The following is a 19,094-nucleotide window of genomic DNA, read 5'->3' on the forward strand; positions in this document are numbered from 1 at the left end:
CCGCCCAAGGCAGCAAAGGCCCACCATTCACTTAGGAGGTAGGGTGGCCACAGAGATGGGCTGATGGTGATGTAACTCAGTCCCAAGACCCCACCACTGCCCCTCTGCCTGGAATCTCACTTAACAGATTGAAGATCCTGTTGTCCCTGAGCAAGGAATTTATATCCCCCCAAACTCATATGTTGAGGTCCTAACCCCCCTTTAGAAAGTGGCCATATTCAGAATCAGGGTCTTTGAAGAAGTAATAAGGTCATTAGGGTGGGCTCTAATCCAGTGTGACTAGTGTCCTCATAAGAAGAGAAATAGCAAACAGACACACGCAGAAGGAAGATCACGTGAAGACCCAAAGAGAAGGTGGCCATCCACACACTAAAGAGAGAGGCCTCAAAACTCTGCCAATACCTTGATCTTGGACTTCCAGCCTCCAGGACCATGAGAAAACAAATTTTTGTTGTTTAACCCACCCGGTACTCTGGTACTTTGTTATGGCTGCCTGAGGCACCAAAACCAGCACCTGCTCCAGGCCTGGTCTCCTTGTTGGCTCTCCATGGCTGCCTCCGCATTCTCTTCCACACCCCCAGCCCCAGGATTCACCCAGGGCTTGGGATCAGGAAGCTGGTCCTGTGAATCCACAGCCAAATCTCCCCATTTCAGGGTCTTTGGAGGCCGCTAGCTTTAGCTTCGAAGTGGACTCAGGAGGGCAAACTGTCCTTGGGGCATCTGAGGGAATGAGGACAAAACACAAAATACAGAAAAAATAATCTTTTGAGCTTCTGCCCCTCTGAAGTCAGCCAGACCATTCACAGTAAGAGTTCAATAGGGTGGTTCCTGGTCCCCAGAGACATGTCACTCTCAGTCAGTTCACACAGGGTTTCTTGGACTCAGCATGGGGTGCCAGAGACCCTGGAAGAAGCTGAGCCTGGAAGGACCCTCTGACAGAGGTTGCATGGACCCCCAGGTTCCCACCCGAGACCCACACTCCTGTTGCAGGAGAGAAGGGACTGAGGGGTGGGGAAGGAATGTCCGCTTACACACACTGTTTACTTTGGGCCTGACTAGTGACTCCAGGCCTTATCATTGGGTCCCCAGACTGGGCTGGGCAGGGCAGGTCCCAACGTCGGGGAGAATAGGTTCCCCTGCCCTGTGTGAGGGAAGAAAAGAGGGAGTGAGGCAGACTGCAGTGGAGTGAGAGAGAAGCTGCTGGTCGGACCACAATGAAAACACTCCTCCTGCTGCTGCTTGTGCTTCTCGACCTGGGACTGGCCCAAGGAGCCCTTCACAGGTGAGCCGGCGTCCCTGGCACTGAGTTCTGCTGGAGCAACCCCTGCTAGCACCCCCACCCAGCCACCCCAACTGGCTCTGGGCTGCCCTGGGAGAGGAAAGCTTGTAGGAAAATGGAGAGAAACTGAGGGCTGTGTGGATCCATGGGAAAGGTTTCCGCTGGCACCTTGTGTATGGCTTCCGCCTCGAGTCCCTGGAAAGTGAACTCCCTGCCTCTAACAGAGGCTCCTGCCCTGGCTCCAGGGAACTCCTCTGCCACCACAGAGCAGGAAACTGCCATTATGGTCTGTTGCTCAAAGCCCTCAAGAGCTCCCCCGAGAGCTGACCACCACTGCCACCCAGTTATTCTGTCCGTTTACATCAGCCTTTCATGAGGTGCATGGAAAACTGCAGAGGGTCCCGCATCTCCCAGTTCCTAGATCTCAGAGAGCCTGTGTCCGGCGGGGAGAGCCTTTTCCTCTCTAAGATTCTGAGTTACAGGGCAGAGACGAGGCTGCCTGGCTGGAGGCAGAGAGGGTGGTGGTTCTGGCCCCAGATCCCCTCTCGTGTCCATCTCTAGTTCACCTCTGAACCGAGGCAAGGGGGACAGAGGAGGGGAGGAGAGGGAGGTAGTGCTGTGTTCCCTCCTCACATGGAGTTTTGTCTCCAGGGTGGCCCTCAAGAGGCACCAGTCCCTCCGGAAGAAGCTGCGGGCCCGAGGCCAGCTCTCTGAGTTCTGGAAATCCCAGAACTTGGACATGATCCAGTTCACCGAGTCCTGCAACAAGGATCAGAGCACCAATGAGCCCCTCATCAACTACTTGGATGTGAGGCGTCTTGGGAAGGGGGCTGGGGAGAGGGGAGGAAGACTCAGCCTCAGGGCACCAGGGTGCCACGCTAGCAGTGTGGAAGGTCATTGTGGACTTTTTGGCTTGGGTAATTCATAAGGACTGGTCCCTTGGGTCTCTGTGGACTTTGTGGAAAGGCCCGAATGAGTAGAGCTGTCTGCAGGAGAGGAAAGGCATAAGATGGCAGTCATCCCAAGTGGGAGGACCCTGCTTCTGCACTCAGCGGGCCAACTTGCTAACTACGCCCTTAGGCAAAGTACTTGACTTCTCCCAGAGGTGCCCTGATCCCTAATATGAAGCTGTTTCTGCCTCTCCTGCCTCCCTATGATGTTAGGAACCAAGACAATACAAGTAAAATCAAAGTTCTTGGGGGCTGGACCCCATTTCCTCATTCATGGCCCTTCCTCTGCTTTTATTCCCCAGTCTTCCCACCTCCTAGGCTCTGTAAGCTCCAATCCATTGCACGCTATGCTCTGGCCCCATACACTCTACCCTAGTCCCGTGGTGGCCCCCACCCCACCACCCACGCCCTCCTTCTCTTTCTCTCTCCCTGCAGGTGGAATACTTCGGCACTATCTCCATCGGTTCCCCACCACAGAACTTCACAGTCATCTTTGACACTGGCTCCTCCAATCTCTGGGTCCCCTCTGTGTACTGCACCAGCCCAGCCTGCAGTAAGTGGGGATGGAGGCCCCAGTGGGAGATGCCTGGGGGCCAGCCCTGGGAGACCAGGTACTCTAGGATTGGGGGACATGGGTTCCAGAAGCTGGCCATCCTTGCCACACTGAGCTTCCCCTCCCCTTCTCTGGGTCTGCCTGGCACTGCTTATAGCCAAAACAGGGCTGGGCCAGGGACAGAACCACATGTGGTTGCTATCCAAGATAACAACTTCCATAGGGTCAGAATTAAAAGGGAGAAACATAGCCACTGAAAAGATAAAACTTCGATTTGATGACTCACTTCCTTTTGGAAGACCAAAAGAACATGGGAGAAAGTTCCATTTGACTGACTCTGGGCAGGCAAGTGGGTTGGGTTCTAGTGCAGATAGTTCACCTGCTTCAAGTAGGCTTGGTGGCCCTTCTCCCCCAGAGGTGGGGCTGTGGGGCACAATGGCATGGGTGTGTCCCTTTGCCCAGAGGTAACTCAGCAGTTTCAGTGAAGACTGGGAAAAGTAGAGGTAAAGAAAAATGACTCAGTTTATGTGGGACAAATTCTAGAGAACTTCTGTCTCTGGAAATCCTGAAGCCAGGTGTCCCCCAAGGTTGGGCAGAGTCGGGAGTACTTTCCTAGAGTGGTAACTGTTTACCCCTGAGTTTCTTTTGAAGTCCAGGCTCTGACCCACACCAGCTAGCTGAGACTGCTGCTGGCGCCTGACAAAAGGTGCTTATCTAGGTGTGCCTCATGAGGTCATCGCGGGCAGTCAGGTTTGCCCAGGGACAACTATTTGCTCCCCAATTAGGCCACATTTCCAATTAGGCTCAGTAGGCAGGGCCACAGTCAGCTTTTCTAGGGGCTCCCATTCCGTGTCGGGAGGGAAGAGACCGCGCATCCCTAGGGCAGGGACGAAGGCAGTGACCGTACCCTTGCTTTCCAGAGTCACACCCTGTGTTCCACCCTTCCCAGTCCAGCACATACAGTGAGCTGGGCACTTCTTTCTCCATCCAGTACGGGACTGGGAGCTTGAGTGGGATCATTGGCTCGGACCAAGTCACAGTGAGTACAATTCCTTCATCTTTTCTGTCTTGGCCAGAAACTTGAGAGGGAAGGTTGTTCAGAGGACTTGGGGTACAGTTTCAGATCTGCTTCAGGAAGAGGTGGAAAGAGGGAGTGAGGCTGGCTTTAGGGAAAGAGGGAAGCCTGGCAGGCAGGGGAGCAGTCCTCTTTACCAGAGATGGTGGCAGTGCGTCTGTTTGCTCAGCACACTGGGCCCTAGAAGGGCAGCTCAGACAGCTCCCAAGGGACACTGTGCCCAGGGCACAAAGTTCCTACCAGATCACCAGTCGGCAGGAGCTCTGAGGAGACAAGACCAGGCCTCCATCCTAAAAGGCAAAGGAGTCCAAGTCAAGGGATGCAGGTGGGGGTCGGAGGACTCAGTGAAATAATCGGGTAAGGTCTGAGATGGGAGTCCAGCCAGATGCCAAAATGAAGACCCCAGGTCTCAAGTTGCTCCTTAAACTTCCTCTGGCCAAAGGTTCTAGGGCTTCCAAAACTGCAGAACTCAGAATGATGTGAGAACAAAGAACCAGCAGAGTCCTGCAGGGGTACTTTATGCAGGTTTATGGGCAGCAATCTAGGCCTTGGCCTTGAAAAATAGTTACTAACTCCTGATGTTTCAGTTCTAAGTAACTGTGTAAGTTCTTACTAGAGATAGTAAGAACGATCTAAGAGCAGCAGGGGCTAACCATCATGAACATCTCTTCTAAAAGCCAGATGCATGCCTATAATCCCAGTGATCTGGGAGGCTGAGGCAGGAGGATCATGAGTTCAAAGCCAGGCTCAGCAACTTAGCAATCCACTAAGCAACTCAGTGAGACCTTGTCTCTAAATAAAATGCAAAAAAGGACTGGGGATGTGGCTCAGTGGTTAAGGACCCCTGGGTTTAATCCCTGAAACAAACAAACAACATCCCTTCTGGGCGGGTGGGGATATATTATTAAGTGAAAAACAGAAGCAGAAAAACACTTTCTATGTATAAATATATACATGTAAAACACAGATAAAATAATACACTGTGTTTTCCATCAAAACCATATATGTGCATAGGTGCATTATATGTATAAAATTATAAATAATGGTTTAGAAGGCTACATTCCAAACTGATCATTGTAATAATCTCTGCAAAATAGGGAAGGGACTGAAATTGGCAAGGAGTGGGGAATTCTAGCCCATAGCTTATCACTCCTGAGCTGGCTCACCTGGTTGGTGTGGGCAGCAGCCACGCCCACAGTAACTCCAGCTTGGGTTGCTTTCTCCTCTAGTACTTCTTGCTCCAAGTCAGGTGCACGTTCACCTCCATGAAAAAGAGTGTCAGCTTTTGTTCACCTCCATGAAAAAGAGTGTCAGCTTTTGCTGCAGGACACCCCCATTATCAAGGGGCTGGGACAGTGAGAGAGCAATGTGGGTCCCAGTCTACCCTCATCCTTGAAGGTTCCAATTGACCATTCTTCCACTTGACATCTGTCTTCCCTTTCTGCTGCCCAAACTGTAGACTTCAAGCTATAGCATTAAGACAGAAACGATATTCTAAGGTACACTGCTAACTGACATCTACAATTGAATATAGTCAAATATCTACATATACTCCATCTTATGTGTGTGTATCTCTGTATGTGTGTATATACACACCGTGCTAAAATTCATGGATATGGCAGGACTTAAAGGGACAACTACAGTCCGAAATGCATGCAGTAGGAAAGCTGAAAATCAATGATTTAAGCTTTTGTTTCAAGTAAAAAATAAACAAGAAAACTGTCAAGAAGCAACAGCAAATCAAACCCAAAGAAAGCAGAAGGGAAGACATAATGACAAAAACCAGACATTAATGAAATAGGAAAGTCAGATTACAGAGAAAATCAACAGAGCCAAGAGTTACCTACTTGCAAGGAGTAATAAAATTGTTAAAACTCTAGCACAATTAATCAAGAAATATGAAAGGGAATATGACTTAGCAATATTAGAAATGAAAAAGAGGACATTAATAAAGATCCTATGGACATTTAAAATAAGAGGCTATTGAGGACAGTTTTATATTGATAAATATTACACTTTCAAAAAATTTGCAAATACCTTGAGAAAAATGGCATATAAAAACTGATAAATCAGTATCTAGTTTTAATATTCATCCTTTTATTCAAACTCTTTCTTTGAAGAAAATTCCAGACTCAATTAGCATCAGTGGTAAACAGTTAAAAAGAAATAACTAGAAAAATCCTCTGGGCATTTAAACATTCTGAAAAACAAACATTGCCAAAGTTAATAAACATTAAGAAATAAGAAAGAAAGAATACCAATCTTACTCAAATTCTTCCAGAGAATTCACAAGGATGGAATACTTCATAACTCATTTTATGAGACCAGAATAACCTAATAGCAAAACTTAAAAAGAATATTATAAGAATTAAAATTACAAACCAATCTCTCTCCTGTGAATATAGATGGCAATGTCCTAAATAAAATACTAGCAAATAAAATCTTTTGATATATAAAGGAATAATACATCCCAAATAAAAGTCCTTTCTTTCTAAGAATTAATCAACTAAGAGAATAAAAAGAGAAAAGTTATACAATTCAATTTTTTAACTGATAAAATTCAATATCTATTCTTGACTTAAAGAAACTCTTAGAAACTAGAATATAAGGTAACTTCCTTAATCTGTTTAAGAACGTCTACAAAGAAGCCCACAGCAAACTTTGCCCTTAATGGTGAATTATTGAGAAACTTCTCCCTGAGATCATGAATGAGGCAAGAATGCTCATTCTTACTATCTCTCTTTTTTTAACTGGTCTTTTCAGTTCATTCTTACTATGTGTATTCAACATTGTGCTAAAGGTTCTAGCTAATGCAATAAGGCAAGGAAAAAAATTGAGGTCATAAAGACAAAAAAGGAAGAAAAGAACTATCATTAACATATGACAAGAGTCTACATATAGAAAATCCAAAAATATCAACAGGTATAATGTTGGAATTAATAACTGAACTTTGTGAAGTATCAATAAATGAGGTCAACATACAAAAATAATTTGAATTTCTATAAAGCAAGAAAAAAGCAATAAAGTATGGTTTGTCAATGACACTATTAATACCATTAAAAAAATCAAGTACCTTGAAGTAAATTTAACAAAGAATGTACTTTAAAACTTTAAAACATTACTGAATGAAGTTAAAAGTTCTACATAAATTGAAAGATAAACTATACCCATGGAGAGAATGACTCAGATTTATAAAAAAGTCTAAATTTTCCAATTTTATCTATTTACCAATATTATCCCAATCAAAACAGCAGCAATTTTTATTAGAGATTAATAAGCTGTTCTAACACGTATATGAATATAATGTAATACACCAAGATAATTTTGGTGAACGAAAACAATGCCAAATATTATTATAAAACCATAGTAATTTAGTGTTGGCACAGGATTAAAAAAATAGACAAATGCAACAGAATTTAAAATTCAGAAACTGCCTACCCAGTCACCTGACTTATGTTGAACATGTTACAGCAGATTGTGGAGGAAATGATGGCATATTTATTAAATAGTGATAGGTCATTTGGAGATTCATGTGTTAATAAACCTCAGGTAGATTATAGATCTAAATGTAAAACATAAAGCAATAAAGTTTTTAGAAGAAAACATAGAAAAGTGTCTTCATGACCTCAGGATGGAAAAATTCTCTGAAACAAGTTACAAAAACCACTAGTACTAATGGAAAAAATTGATAGACTTGACGACATTGAAATTCATGTCTTCTGTTACTCAAAAGATACCATTAAGAGAGTAAAAACAACTCTCCCAATCTGGGAGAAGATTTTTGTAATTATCAAGAAAGGACTTGGTTCTGGAATAGATCAAAGAGAAAATGAAAATGATTCACTTTATAAAAGGGGATATCCAAATGTTCAATTTCACTAATTATCAGAAAATATGAATTAAAACCACAATTAAACCCTCTGCACGTCAACTAGAAAACTAAAATGGAAAAGACAGGAAATAACTAGTGTTGGTGAGGATACAGAACAACTGGAATTCTCAAAATATTAGTAGTAGAAATATCAATAGATACCATGATTATTAAAAACTCTTTAGCCTATTTACTGATGCATAACATTTGTATACTCTATGATCTAGCAATTTTACTCCCAGGTGTAAAAAACAAAAACACGAATGTGTTTGCAACCACATGCATAATCAGCACCACTAATTATAGTTAAATACAGGAAACAATGCAAATATCCATCAGTGGGAGAATGGATAAATCGTGGTGATATGTTTATACCATGGAATACCAATGAGAATGAATAATTCACAACAGCATGCAATGAACACAATACTGAATGACAGAAGCTAGGCATCAGAATTACACTGGATGATTCCATTTATATAAAATTCAAAAATAGACTAAACTTATACATGCTGTTAGAAGTCAGGGGACTGGTTACTCTTGAGAAGGGACACAAAGAATGGCAGGAGTATGAAGGGGCTTCTGGGGTTCTAGAATGGCCTGTTTCTTGTCTTGGAAACTTGGTTACATGGGTGTGTAAAATGCGTGACAAATTATTGAACTATACACTTATTATTTCTGTATTGTATTTACTTCAATTAAATTGGCACAAAAGAAATTAAGTGGATGCAAAAAAAAAAAATCTTAGCCAGGCACAGTGGTGCACATACCTGTAATCCCAGTAGTTTGGGAGGCTGAGGCAGGAGGATCATGAGTTCAAAGCCAGGCTCAGCAACTTAGCAAGCCACTAAGCAACTCAGTGAGACGTTGTCTCTAAATAAAATGCAAAAAAGGGCTGGGGGTGTTGCTTAGTGGTTAAGCATCCCTGGGTTCAATCCCCAGTACAAAAAAAAAAAAAAAAAAAATCTTTGTGCCCATTTAATCAAGGAAAGTTGTGAAAGGAAGAAGTAGCTTCAGGACAGAGGGAGGATGCAGGGGTCCAAGACCTTTGCCAGCCATTCCCTGTGCAACTTCAGGCTCTCTCCCTTCAGGTGGGAGGACTGACTGTGACTGGCCAGCAATTTGGAGAAAGTGTCAAAGAGCCCGGCCAGACCTTCGTGAATGCAGAGTTTGATGGAATTCTGGGTTTGGGATACCCTTCCTTGGCTGCTGGAGGAGTGACTCCAGTATTTGACAACATGATGGCCCAGAACCTAGTGGATCTGCCAATATTTTCTGTCTACATGAGCAGGTAAGGCCCATCAAGCCCACCTGGTTAAGGCCAGTGACGACTATAGGTAGACAGAAGCAATGGTGCCCTGGACTTAGCGGCCACAAGACCCGACTTGGATCCCTTGCTTGTCCTATTGCCAACTGCGTGATCTTGGGCAAAACACTTAACCTCTTTGCATTTGGAAGAAATGAGGTTTGCTTCATAAAGTGGTTGGGTACTCTTGCCTGGGGTCTGTGGAGGGTCAGCTCATCTTCCATCTTTCCTACACGGGATGGAGATTTCTTACCTATCTGTCTCCATCCCAGGCAGGCTTGGCCTGAGTTCTCCCTGTTCCAGCATCAGCCCGTTTTCCCTATTCCTTCATCCCACATGAAGAGTTCTGGGTTCTCTCTCAAGCTGTACATCGTCTCCATCTTGGCTGCCGTCTCCAGCCTGGCTGCTGTCAGGACAGGCCTGGGCAGAACCGTAAGAGAGGCAGGCTGTCTGGCACCTCCACTTCCCGCTGCAGGGCTTCCTGCTCCCTTCTGGCCTGGGAAGCCGTGAGCTGTGAAGGGAAAGGGCCAGGGCTCTGCAGTCAGACCAGGCTGGATATAAATCCCACCACTTGCCTGGCCTCATCTCCCAGAGCACCAGATCCCTCACGTGGCCCTTCCTCAACAATGTGCCTTTCTCTCCATCTAGTGACCCAGAGGGTGGCTCAAGCAGCGAGCTGACATTTGGAGGCTATGACAGCTCTCATTTCTCCGGGAGCCTGAATTGGGTGCCAGTCACCAAGCAAGCCTATTGGCAGATTGCGCTGGATGGGTGAGTATCCTCCAGGAAGAGGCTGCTGCTTGATGGAAGAGCTCAAAGCAGACACAACTCAAATTGAGTGACACTGCCGGTCACTAGAAGCGGAAGCTGTGGTTTGGAGGTATGGAGATGCTGAGCAAAGGTACAGGAAGAGGCATTAGTGACCAGGGACAGGAGCAGCTTCATTCCTTGTGTAGGGTGCACATCTAATTCAACAGACAGCCAATACCAATATGCAGCCTGCTGCCCTGTGTTGGGTCAATGTTAATTGACCCACAAGGCAAGGCTGGAGGGACGTGGGAATGCCCAGTGCTCCAGCCTGTACAGAAGACACACACACAAAAAGCTACCATGTAACGTGGAAATGGTCAGTGCTCCAAGGGAGGAGCCACTGGAGAGGCCCAGTAAACAGCTTCTCCCTGAAGACCCTTCAAGGGTTTTGTGGAGGGGTAGAGTTGAAAGGGAACCTTGAAAACATGTACAATGTGTGGGTGTGGAGTCACAGGGGAAGTGGAACTAGATGCCTGTCGTGTACCTGGAGCTGGGGTGGACGGGAATTCCAAGAAGTATCATTCAAGTTTCAGGTTCTGCGTGGTACCAGGCATTTGGATAAAGAGGGAAAGGCCTCAGTACTCACTGTCTCTGTGGGCCTTTCAGACCATAGGAACGTACCGACTGATGGGCTGTGACATCATTGTCGGGATCCTGACCTACAGTGTTTAATGAAGTGTAATACAATAGGAAATGTCAGAGTGTCCTTCAATTGTGTGTGTGTTGCATCAGGAAGTCAGTATTTCTTACTATGGAACTCAGGGGAGGGAGAGAGAGAGAGAGAGAGAGAAACACCCAAGTGATGAGAGAGATTAAAATGGATATCGTTAAATGCGCTGGTATAGTAGAAAGCCCTACAGGACACGGGATCCAGGAGAGGCAGGGCTGATGACAATCCCTTTGCCCTCAGAATCCAGGTGGGAGACACTGTGACATTCTGCTCTGAGGGCTGCCAGGCCATTGTGGACACAGGGACCTCCCTCATCACTGGCCCTTCCCACAAGATCAAGCAACTGCAAGAGGCCATTGGAGCAGCGCCCATGGATGGGGAGGTGAGTGGGGTGGGGAGGAGAGAGGAGCAGGAGAGTCCAGCCTTCTCCTGGGAGATGGACAGTCTCTGAGTAGGTCCCTGTGCTCTGCCTTAGTACGCTGTGGAGTGTGCCAACCTCAGCGACATGCCAGATATCGCTTTCATCATCAACGGTGTCTCCTACACCCTCAGCCCAACTGCCTACACGCTGCTGGTAAGCTCCATTTCCTTTTTCTGTAAGTCGCAGGGCCTTGCCCACAAGCCTGCCACTTCCCCTTGTCAACAGTCACCTGCACTTAACTACATTTACCTCATCCCACCTCCCACATTGTCCTGCCCTGATGTGCTGCTCCACCAACGAGGACCCAGCTGTCTGTGATGGCAACTCCACTGGACTAGTTCTCATTTCCATTCTGCACTGAAACAGCAACAAACCTTGGGCAAGCCATTTAAAGGGGGTTTTCTGATATTGCCCCTTAGGATTTATCCACTGACAGTTTGAATCCCCTTGACCACTAAATCTGATTAGAGATATTATTATCCCATCATATAAATGAGAATATTGAGACTCTCAGGGTTAGGTAAATGGTTCAGCATATGAGTTGCTTGGGGAAGGGGTACATAATGAGGTTCTTCTAATATTCAAATTCACATTGCTCAGCAAGCAAGAAAATGTCTTTTATTGCAGTAGATTCTCAAGTTTGAAGGGCAAGGTAGAAAGGAAATTCCTGGGTATTTTGAAAACCTGTGGTCACTTCCACCACCATTGGCCTAGATTTTCAACATTGCAATTCCTTGGCAACTGTTTTAGTCAGCTTTTTCACTGCTGTGACGAAAAGACCCAACCAGAACAACTGTAGAGGAGAAAAAGTTTATTTGAGGGCTCACGGTCTCAGAGGTCTCAGTCTACAGCCTGCTCCATTCCTCTGAACTTGAGGTGAGGCCAAACAACATGGCGGAAGAGTGTGGCAGAGGAAAACAGCTTACACGATAATCAGGAAGTGGACATGGATCTCCAAATATCCCCCAAAGTCACACATCCAATGCCCACCTCCTCCAGCCACACCCTAGCCACCCTAAGTTACCACTCAGTTAATCCCTATCAGGAGATTAATTCATGGATTAGGTTAAGACTCCCACAGCCCACTCATTTCTCCTCTGAACCTTCTTGCACTGTCTCACATGTGAGCTTTTGGGGGACACTTCACATCCAAACCATAACAGCAACACACTTGAACACTCTGATTTTCCCGAGTCATTCACAGCATCAGGGAACTGTGCCAGAATAGAGATGCCGAGGTATAGACCAAGGGCACTAGCCTTTCCCTTATCTTTGGTCTCCTTTGACTCCTTCCCAAGGCCACTAAATACACCCAGACAGTCCAAGTAGACTCACGTGTTTTCTTTAAAATAGCTTCATGGCAAATCCCCTAAGCTCCTGCAACACAGGAATTCCAGAGCCGCCTCTGCAGACATCATGCTGGGGACAAACTAGACATCTAGACTGAGCCCTTTTACCAGTCTACATGCCAACCACCACTCTGGCACCCTCATAATCTCCCACCCATATCCTATGAGAGTCCCTGGCCATGGTTATGGATGTAGCATACACCCTTTCCCACACCAGTATGGTGCTGTGGTTCAATTGAGGCCACCTCACTGGGTCAAGGATGCTATCATTAAGTTTTTATCCCCTTCCTCTCAGGAAGGATCCTTGAGCTCTCTTTAATTCCTCTTCACCCCATTCAGCAGCCAAACTTCTAATTCGATTGCTGGAAAGACTGCATCTGTCTCATAGACCTCAAGTCTTTGCCAAACTAAAAAATAAGGTTGGGGGGGTGGGCAGGGTTTGTACTCTTCTCACAGAATCATGGAAGCTTCCCTGCTCTGTATCTAAAAAGGCTCACTCAAATGATTTCTCCCTGAACCCCAATAAGAAAAGAGTAGTGGTTAGCTACTTTTAGAGTAATTGCTCTCCTTTAAAAAAAAAGTGAACTCAAGCTTTACTTGACACTAAAGAAACCAGAATTTAAATCAGGGTCTTCTAGTGCCAAACCTTTTGTTTTTCCAAACATGCAATAAGGTTTCAGTTTTTTCAATTGTAAAATGATGGTAGTGTGAAGGTGTACAGCAGACAGACAGTTCTCGAAGTTATAGAACATAGATGAATGATCTTGTGCAAACAAAGTGGGAGGATGGATCCACCAGCCAAAGTGGTGGGAGCACTGCTTCTTCTTCTCCTGTATGTCATTTACATACTTCATTGTGACCCTAGGACTATGTGGATGGAATGAAGTTGTGCAGCAGCGGCTTTCAAGGACTTGACATCCAGCCTCCTTCTGGGCCCCTCTGGATCCTGGGCGATGTCTTCATTCGGCAGTTTTACTCAGTCTTTGATCGTGGGAATAACCGCGTGGGGCTGGCCCCAGCAGTCCCTTGAGTAGGGCTCCATGTCTTAGTATACCTACCTGACGCCCCTTGAGCCTCTGAGGTCAGGACATTCTCTACATCTGTCAGCAAGTCCTTTTCCACAGAAAACAGTCATTCCCAGAGTTTGAACTTGAATTAGGACAAATGGAGCATGAGAGTGTGCATTCACACACATACAACACACGAAACCTCACACACACACACACCACCTCAACCACCTTTTTGACAGAAGAACTAAGTTGTGAGTCCATGTTCTTTATTGTTTTTCGTTGTTGTTGAATTTTTATCCTGGAAATCTCCAAACACAGAAGCAGAGGTTGTGGTACAATAAGTTCCTGCATATCCCCAGCCAACTTTACCAAAGCATCCACACGTGGCCAGGCCCCCTTCATCAATACCACCACCTACTTTTCTCTCTAGCTCCACAAACCTGGATTATTTTGAAGTAAATTCCAAGTGCCACATCATTTTATTCATAAATATTTCTACCATCCTTACACATACAGTCAGGATTCAGATGTCTCTCATTGCCTCCTAAATGTGTGACCAATATCACAGTTAGCTTGTTTGTATCAGAATTCAAACAAGATCCAAAAATTGCATGCATTTGAAATGTCTCTTAAGTCTTTTATTCTCTAGAATTGGCCATGTTCAGAGTTCTGCTGGTGGAACTCCAGGGGTGTCTTTTAATATGGGTCTCTGAGCCCATATTTTCTACAAAATGCTGCTTAGATATGGAGGTCTGAGTTCATGGCAAAACACTTCATGGTTGGTGCTGGGCACTTCCTATTGTCTCCAGCAGGAGGCAGATACAGTTACAGAACTCTCGATTGGTGGTGGATTGACACGTGGGCTTGGAGTTGTCAGCCTTCACCATCCATCGAAGTTTCCTTTAGCATCTCTCCTAGAGGTTTCAGAGGCACCGATGGTCATCACTGAGACCCACACTATCATTAGGAACTTCTTTACTTCCATGACTCCTTCTGCATTTGTTAGCTGGAATTCTTCTATAATTGCAACCTTCCCTCACTAACCACTAGCTCACCATGAGGTACAGGAAAGAAGATAACTACCTGGGGGGTTTTCCCCCTCTATTTACCAACTGTCAAAATAATGAGCTGGTACTAAAGCAAATGCCAATGGATTTTAAACTCATTTGATGTGTTTCAATTTACTGCAGATATTTTTAGGGTTCAAATCACCCCATATTTAGCCAGCAGGAGACCCTCCAAGTTAAAACCTGTGAACTTTTCTGGTCTATCACACGCGCTTCCAGCTCCACATGTGAATCAGTCCTGGTTCCTTGAAATGTGTCCATATTTTTTGTAAATGAAAATATTTCATAGTATGTAGGGGGTAGAGAGAGGAGTGAGAAAGCAAGTCCTTTTCATATTTGGGACCTCAGGGCTCATCCTGAGGGATCTACCACAGAGATTTCTGATCTGAGGCACATCCTCCTTCTGGTAATTTCTCTTGCCATGAGACACAAGTTATTCTTCTCTTTTTGCTACTTTCAAAATGAAAGTGTCTTCAGTTTTGTTCTTATTATAAAATATGTGCAAGTGCCCCAGGCTCCTACCCCTCAAGCCCCAGTATAAACTTGAAGATTTTTGTTGTTGTTGTTTTGTTTTTGAAGACTAAGTTGCCCAGGCTGACCTTGAACTTGCAATCCTCCTGAACTTACAGGCAACTTGTATCACTGTATCCAGTTTGAAGTTGTTTTGTAAGACTTTTTTTTTTTTTTTTTTTCTTTTGGTACATGTAAACAGAAATGGCTATTGGTAACAAAATTTTCTCTTTCTACAAAAAAAGGAAGCATACTCCACATACCTATTTCTAAACTGCTTTTCATTTAAAAGTAGATTCACTGTCAGTGCAAATTCTCATTTTTCTAACATCTACACTGTGTCCATTTACTTATCCATCCAATCCTTTCTTAATGCCCCTCAGGTCCATTTGGAGTTTAGTTCAATCCAGTACAATAAATATTAATTTTACACCAGGTTCAAAGGTAGGTAACCTGAAACCTGTAATATAACTAGGCAGGCCTGAGCTGTCACTCATGGGCAGTGGGGGTCATGGAAAATACCCCAGGCTGAAGGACTGATAGCCAGTCTGGATGCACATCTGTGCTACATACCCATTGTTTAGGTGATCTCGAGTGAGGACTTCATGACTCTGAGACATTCACCTTGCAGAGCCTTTGGAAAGAGCCACTGAGCCCACCTGGGTGGAAGTACTTGGCTCAGAATATTCACAACAGAGTAGATCCCAGCTACATGTATGTACTTTTTTGTTCTGTTTTACTTTTTTCCTGCTGTATAGATTTTTTCAAACTAATTATTACCTTTAAAGTTAACTAAAATCAGCCTGATCCAAACAAGCTACCAAAGCATTATGGTAGAGCTGCTGACAACACAGGTTCTGCAGTCAGACGGGCCTGGACTTGACTCCTAGCACTAGTTGAGAGAACTCCACACCTCGGTTTGCTCAGCTGTCAGATGGGCATGATAATAGGAAGCACTTTGTGGGGCCATGGAGAAGAGTCATTGCCTCCATCGAACTAGCTTCCGTGCTCATCAGGGACCAGTATTTCACTCTCAGGGCAAATCCTAGAAAAGGCAGAAGGCCCTAGATAAACAGACTTTTTGAGCCTCTTTAAATCCCGAGCCACCAGGAGCCAGTTGTTAGGTAGCATTCCGAAGGCTTTTTCCTCTGGTGTCACTTCTGCACAGGGAGCCTGGAGGACAAAAGCAATGTGTAAGTCACATCATCACATTACTGAGTGTCCAAACCAGGTGGTAACTTCTGTCTTCACAATGACCCCACTGGTTCTGTTCACACACACACACACACACACACACACACACACACAAATGCTTCTATGACCTATTCTTTGTCTCTATCCCCCTAGGCATTGCCTTTCACCAAAAATATTTCAAGAACATTCTAAGGAGTGCTCTGATTCCAGCCTCACTTCCATCTCTACACACAGGGCCTGATTGATCAATATTCCTGAAGCCATCCTTCCCTGCTCCATACTTCCCAGTGGTTCCTTGCTGGCCATCAAATGACATCCAAGCTGACATGACTTGCAGGGCTCTCTAGAGCCTTGCCTCAGTTTGACCTCACTCCCCCACTCACGTCTGGGCCACCTGAGCCGAGCTGAGCCTTGCCCCTCTCTCGCTTGCACTTTGCTCCCAGGAGTCTTCTCTGTTCGCTAGAGAGGCAGTCCATTCCCCAAAGTGGCCCCTTCTCCATGAGCGTTAAGATGACCCTAAGGAGGTGTTAGGCTCAGAGCAGTGAAGAACCAGGATGCACTGTGGAGGGGTCAGCTGGGACTCACAGGTAACCTGTGTACTCTCTTCTGCCAACCACAGGCTCAGCATCCCGCCCACCCTAGATCACTTCCCTTTCTGTTGAACCTGCTGCCTCTCCTGCACATCTCACAGCTGCACGTGGTTAGTGCCTCTGCCTCCTACAGCTGCAGTTCCAATTCCTTCCTCCCATAAAGCCTTCTTTGGCTCCCCTCACTCGGATGAGCTTCTTCCTCCTCAAAATCCCCACGCCCCTCTAGTTGTATTTCTTATCATTGTTTGCTCCATGTCTTATTTCCACTGATAAATAGGCAAGAATTCTTGCTGGGTGTGGTGGTGCATGTCTGTAATCCCAGCAGGCTCAGAAGGCTGAGGCAGGAGGGTCTCAAGTTCAAAGCCAGCCTCAGCAACTTAGCAAGGCCCTAAGCAACTTATGAGACCCTGTCTCTAAATAAAATGTATTTAAAAGAGGGGGACTGGGGATGTGGCTCAGTGGCTAGGTGACCCTAGGCTCCATCCCCAGTACCAAAAAATAAATTAATTAATTAATTTTTAAAAAAGAGCAAGAATTCACTCTCATGTCCCCCAAGAGTCTGAGCTACTCAGATCCCTGAGTGGATGCATGCAGGGGGAGGGAGGACAAGGGTTCTGTGGTGCAACCTCAGGCCTCCAGAGGAAGCAAAGGGAAGCTGTTGACTTTTGATCCACATGGTTGGAGGAAGCAGGAGCTAGAGGCTGTCGTGGCTGGTGACTTGGTTTGCAAAGGTGCTGGGGATAGTTCTGCCAATAGGCCCTGAAAGAGTGAGTTTCGGTCCCATGTTCAGAAACTGTAAAGACCAGGTGAGGACAGTTCACTCCCATACCAAGCACCCTCAGCAGGACCCCACAGCAACTTTGTGTGCTCTCTCTCTCTCTCTCTCCCTCTCCCTCTCTCTATGTATCTCTCGTCCTCTCTCTCTTATCTAAAACTTCTAAAGGGCAACAATGTAAGATCAAATCGGCAATTATAAACCAGTGGTTGTCCCGGTGGGTCCATGCAACCTTTCCTGAGTAACCAAAGTAGAACATTCAGGGTAAACCAGCACTGGAATTCTTTCCAACTCCACAGCGTCCTGCCCAGAAGTACACTTCAGGGAGAATACTGCATCCTCCCTCCAGGCATGTTTGCTAATTGATACAAAGAAATGAGTTTTGACTTTTGTTCCATCCCAGACTCCTTAGCGGGGCCGGCACCCGCACAGTGAATGGCCAAGCAGGGATCCGAGGATACTCGCCCTTGAGGAATGTATAAGCCACAGCCAGATTGGATACAGGGAATCATAATTAAACAGCATCCAGACTTCTGTGGGGCATAAAGAAGAATTTTTTTGACAGTGAGGATATTTTAAAAAGGCACTGATCGACAGGAACATGAAACCCCTTCTCAGAAGGAATTCGGGGAGGGAGGGGGCGTCAAATGTATTAGACATGTCAAGGGGACTCTTGAGATCTGCTGATCCACTTAAACCGGGCATGTCTAAACTCACTTCATGCCCCTTTCATCTGCCAGCCAGTTACCCAAGGCAGTTCCAGGCAGCTCAAAGAGATGCCCAAATTAGCCTCATGCTGGCAGCATTCGAGATGGCTCTATTCTCCTAAGTACTTCAGGTCAGCTCATGCATGCTCACCCCAGAGGCCTGGGGAGCTGCCAGGGCTCGCCTCACTCCTCACAAGCCTGGAGGGGTGTGGTATGTGCATGCGCATGGTGTGGGCTGGGGCATGTGTGCTGTGTGTATATATTGTGTGGGGCAGGTGTGGAGTGTCAGTGTGATATAGGGTGGGTGTGCGTGTGGTGAGGGAGGGGGTGGGAGTGTATGTAGTGTGTGTGAGTGTGAGGGGCATATGGTTTGTGGGTCTAGGGTGGAGGATATATGTGGGGTGTGTGTGTTGAGGGTCCGGTGTACACACGTGCACTGCATTGGGTGAGGACCAATTGGTAGAAGGACTGAATCTATTACACGTGTGTATTAAAAATAAGCCAAGCATGGTGGCGCACATCTGTAATTCCAGCAGCTCGGGAGGCTGAGGCAGGAGGATTGTGAGTCAAAGCCAGTCTCAGCAAAAGTGAGGTGCTAAGCAACTCAGTGAGACCTTGTCTCTAAATAAAATACAAAATAGGACTGGGGGATGTGACTCAGTGGTTAAGTGCCCCTGGATTCAATCCCTGGTACCAAAAAAAAAAAAAAAAAAAACACTTGACAAACGAAAAGTCCCCTTTACTGGGTGGCTTCCAGCAGCAGAGGCAGAAGTTCCTAAAACCAACCTCCACAAACAAGGCATGTTACCCTGCAGACCCTCTGGCCCATGAGCTCCCACCCTCAAGCCTTCCATTCCTCACCCCCCTGGGACAGAGTCCTATAAACTATACACTCCAGGGGCCCCTAATCAGTCAGCCGGGAAGCCTAGCTTTCCCATTCCACCCAACCCCTCCTCC

General features: G+C 45.9%; 1 protein-coding gene across 1 annotated transcript; it reads left to right on the plus strand.

The window, feature by feature from the left end:
• Positions 1–1,153: 1,153 nt before the first annotated feature.
• Ctse (cathepsin E) lies at positions 1,154–14,331 on the plus strand. The gene is made up of 9 exons (XM_047521054.1): positions 1,154–1,282; positions 1,931–2,087; positions 2,665–2,782; positions 3,703–3,821; positions 8,820–9,019; positions 9,683–9,805; positions 10,755–10,896; positions 10,990–11,088; positions 13,150–14,331. The coding sequence occupies exons 1-9, from the start codon at positions 1,215–1,217 to the stop codon at positions 13,312–13,314; spliced, it is 1,191 nt and encodes a 396-aa protein (XP_047377010.1). The 5' UTR covers positions 1,154–1,214; the 3' UTR covers positions 13,315–14,331.
• The last annotated feature ends 4,763 nt before the right edge of the window (positions 14,332–19,094 follow it).

This window comes from Sciurus carolinensis, chromosome 12 (assembly GCF_902686445.1).
Source record: "Sciurus carolinensis chromosome 12, mSciCar1.2, whole genome shotgun sequence".
Lineage (NCBI taxonomy): Eukaryota > Metazoa > Chordata > Mammalia > Rodentia > Sciuridae > Sciurus > Sciurus carolinensis.

Bases quoted from the DNA above. Each gene is read 5' to 3' on its own strand.
- Ctse (XM_047521054.1), top strand. From the start codon at position 1,215: ATGAAAACACTCCTCCTGCTGCTGCTTGTGCTTCTCGACCTGGGACTG. The intron at 9,806-10,754 runs GTGAGTATCCTC...CTTTGCCCTCAG, and splicing joins TGGCAGATTGCGCTGGATGG to AATCCAGGTGGGAGACACTG. The intron at 10,897-10,989 runs GTGAGTGGGGTG...GCTCTGCCTTAG, and splicing joins CAGCGCCCATGGATGGGGAG to TACGCTGTGGAGTGTGCCAA.